At 58.6% G+C, this 3,709-nt stretch overlaps 1 protein-coding gene across 1 annotated transcript; it reads left to right on the top strand.

Annotated features, from left to right (window-relative positions):
• The first annotated feature begins 967 nt into the window (after positions 1–967).
• LOC136515351 (uncharacterized) lies at positions 968–2,031 on the top strand. Its single transcript, XM_066508969.1, has 3 exons — positions 968–1,283; positions 1,353–1,511; positions 1,589–2,031. Exons 1-3 carry the CDS (start codon positions 968–970, stop codon positions 2,029–2,031), a joined length of 918 nt encoding a protein of 305 aa, XP_066365066.1.
• Positions 2,032–3,709: the final 1,678 nt, after the last annotated feature.

Below are 3,709 nucleotides of genomic sequence, written 5' to 3'. Positions count from 1 at the left end.
GTGGAGGCACAAGCCGCCATACAACGTGGCACAGTGTCGGTGAGGGCCGACCCAAAGGAGCCGGTCACCCAAGGAGGGGCTACCGAGGCGACCTTGACACAGACAGGGGAAGGAGTGCCTCCGCCCCACGGGGCTGAGGCTCATGAGTCAGATGGGGCCGAGGCGCCTTTAGTTGCTAAGGCCTCCAAGGTCGAGGCCCCCCGGGCCTCCGAGGCCGAGGCGACGGATGTCAGGGCGCCCAGGATCATTGAGGCCGTAGCGGCGGGGGCCAGAGCTCCTGGGACCATCGAGGCCATGATGGCAGAGGCTGGAGCCCCCGGGACCACCGAGGCCGACGTGATCACGGTGAAGCCGTCGGGCCAGGAAGTGGAGATGAAGGCGGCAGAGGCCTCGGTGGCACCCCTGGTCCAAGGCCTGCTGCTGTTGCGGGAGAGCGCCCGAGAGGCGAAGGTCTATCTGATCTCCTCCGACGATACTTCCTGGGCGCGGGAGGTGGTCGACGCCGAGGTGGCCGGCATCGTGGAACATCCGGCTCCGACCTCGGGCGAGGGAAGCTCGGCCCTCATGCGGGTACGACCTGAGCCCTACGGGTGGGATCACCCGCGTGTCCTATGGCAGAGCCGGGATGACCCTGAGGGGGAGACTCTATTCGCCCTTGAGGACGTGGACGAGGGGGGCGCTGGGATACCTTCGAGCAGTACCGCCAGCTGGCGGAGCGGTCGCTGCGGACAGCATTGTCCGTCATGGCTGACAGTTTGCCCAACGTCGCCCAGGTACGTGCCTTCCTTTCTCGTGTGGTGTCGTCTTTTTCTGAGTTTTCTTGTAGTGCATGACCGCTATTCCGCTTATCCAGGAGCTCAAGACCCAGTCCCTTGGGAAGTCGGTCTTTCTCTGGCAGGAGAGGGACGTCTAGGACCAGCTCCAGCGGTAGAAGGGCCTACTTGCCGGCGCCAATGAGCTTCTGTCGATGCAGAGCGCGGAGGTGGAGGACCTCCACCTCCGTTGTGCCGATGCGAAGGCCAAGGCGGCCACGGCTCAGGAGCAGGTCGCCCCTTTGGTGGCGCGGGTCAAGGAGTTGGAGGAGGAGCTGGCCCGGGTGGCTAGCGATCACGACGCCTTCAGGTCCTGGGCTGGAGAAGCCATGACCTCTATCAAGGCCCTTGTTGGACAGCTGGGGACAGAGCAGGGTGTGCACCAGCTAACAAAAGGTGCCTTGGATGAGGCCCTCAAGGTGGCTGAGGCTTCCCGGACCGAGGCTATGGTCTGTAGGGGAAAGGCAGAGGGTGAGTCTTATTCCCCTTGTTTTATTTGTTTTTCTTGTGTTTGGCCCCTAACTCCTTGGTGTGATATAGAGCTGGAGGGAGAGGCTTCCAAGGCGGCCGAGGCCTCCCGGGTCGAGGTCCAGCGCCTAAAGGAGAAGGCCAAGGCGTCTCAGGTTGAGGCCCAGTGCTGGAGAGAGAAAGCCGAGGCCTCTCGAGTCGAGGCCCGACGCTGGGAGGAGAAGGCCAAGGGTGAGTCCCGTAGGCTTCCATCCCTATTTGGCTTGTTTTCCTTTGCGCCCAACCCCATTCCGTTTCCTTTGGTGCAGAGTTAGAGACGGAGGTCATCCGGGCAGCTGAGACCTCTGTCGCCGTGCAGGCGGTGCTCGAGACCGAGATCGGGGAGCACGACGCACTGAAGAGTGCCACCCGTACCACCTGTGAGGCCTTGGAGGTTGAGGGGTTCCAGTCAGGAAGCTCCCTCGGGAGCCGCCTGATTGCGTTGAGCGGCCAAGCGCGTGAGCGACTTCGAGGGGCGCTGCACACTGGTGTTAAGCGCGCCCTAGCCGTCATTGCCTCGCACTACATCAGCGTTGACCTCAAGGCCATCAGTGATGGCTACGTCCTGCCTGATGATGATAGGGAGGCCGACGAGGAGGTGGTGAAGCTGATGGAGGCGGCAGAGGGCCTCGGCACGGCGCTGGCCAAGCTTTTCAAAGAGGAGGTGGTCCCTCCCACGCCGTCCGCCGATGCTGGAGGCCCTGAGCCATGACCTGGGCCCAAGAGGCCATGTAAATAGAATAGGGATTAACTTTGTATCGTAACGCTTGTGCCATTGAGGCCCTTTTTTAAAGTACTCATGCTTCTTAATCGTTTTTCTTGTATTTCCGAGCCTCTGCCCTCTGTTGTCTCTGATCAGATTTCTTTGCAAAAAACCTCCTTGGAGCCTAAGCCGCCCCTTGGGCGAAAGGTGGTGAGGGAGTGCCATAGCCTAAAGGCATAGGCCGTCTCGCGACTCTACCAGCCTTCTAGCCCTGAGACGGACTTTCGGTCCTTGGGTTTTTCACAACCGATTTGTCAGAGCGTGCTAGAGAGTTTGGCGTAGGAATTTTTTTGAAGAACAACTAAAGAATGGTGCGTGGGACTTAGGGGGGAGTCCCCCATCTAGCCCCCGAGGGAGGCTCGGCTCTGCAGAAGTAGTGCCATGTCTCCCTAGTGGTGTTATCGTAATGCCGAGGCCCGCGATGGGCTCAGGGGGGTTTCTAGAAAAATTAGAACTAAAGAATGCTTCTTAATTGTATTTCAAGAAACAATGTATACAATGCTTGGAAATTTAAGGGTAAAAGCGACATAGTTGTTCTATGTTCCAAGCATTGGTGAGGATTTCGCCCTCCTCGTTGGCTAGCTTGTAGGTCCTGGGCTTCATCACTTGGGCGACGATGTATGGTCCTTCCCACGGCGGGGTCAGCTTGTGGTGGCCCTTGTTGCTCTACCTTAGCCTCAACACTAGGTCGCCTACCTTTAGGTCTCGGCTTCGAATGTGCTGGGCTTGATAGCGTCGTAGGGCTTGCTGGTATTTGGCCAAATGTAGCAGTGCAACGTCTCAGGCTTCCTCTAGTTGGTCGAGGGCGTCCTCACGGGTGGTGTGGTTGCTTTGCTCATTGTAGGCCTGTAGCCTCGGGGAACCATATTCCAAGTCAGTGGGGAGGATAGCCTCAGCTCCATAGACTAGGAAGAAAGGTGTGAACCCCGTGGCTCGGCTTGGAGTGTTCCTCAGGCTCTAGATGACCGACGGGAGTTCGGCAAGCCATTTCTTGCCAAACTTCTTCAACCGGTTGTAAATTCTTGGCTTGAGGCCTTGTAGGATCATGCCGTGAGCATGTTCTACTTGGCCATTTGTCCTTGGGTGTCCTATGGCCAACCAGGCCACACGGATATGGTGGTCATTGCAGAATGTCAGGAATTTTTGGCCGGTGAACTGTGTCCCGTTGTCGGTGATGATGGTGTTCGGAACCCCGAACCTATGGATGATGTTCGTGAAGAATAGCACCGCTTGCTCGGATTTGATTTGATTGATTGGGCAAGCCTCGATCCATTTGGAGAACTTATCGATTGCTACCAGCAGATGGGTGTAGCCCTTGGGGGCCTTCTGCAGAGGCCCGACCATGTCGAGCCCCCACACGGCAAACGGCCATGTGATGGGGATGGTTTGGAGGGCCTGGGCCAGGAGGTGCGTCTGCCGTGCATAGTACTGGCATCCCTCGCAGGAGCATACTAACCTAGTGGCATCAGCAACCGCCGTCGGCCAGTAGAACCCTTGGTGGAAGGCATTCCCGACGAGCGTCCGAGGTGCCGCATGGTGCCCGTAGGCCCCCATGTGCAAGTCCCAAAGTAGGGCCTGGCCTACCTCGGTGGTGATGCATCGTTGGAGGACGCCAGATGGACTTCGC

Source organism: Miscanthus floridulus, chromosome 17, assembly GCF_019320115.1.
Source record: "Miscanthus floridulus cultivar M001 chromosome 17, ASM1932011v1, whole genome shotgun sequence".
Lineage (NCBI taxonomy): Eukaryota > Viridiplantae > Streptophyta > Magnoliopsida > Poales > Poaceae > Miscanthus > Miscanthus floridulus.
Note: the sequence above shows the minus strand (reverse complement) of the source record. Positions and strands in the feature narration are given on the sequence as shown.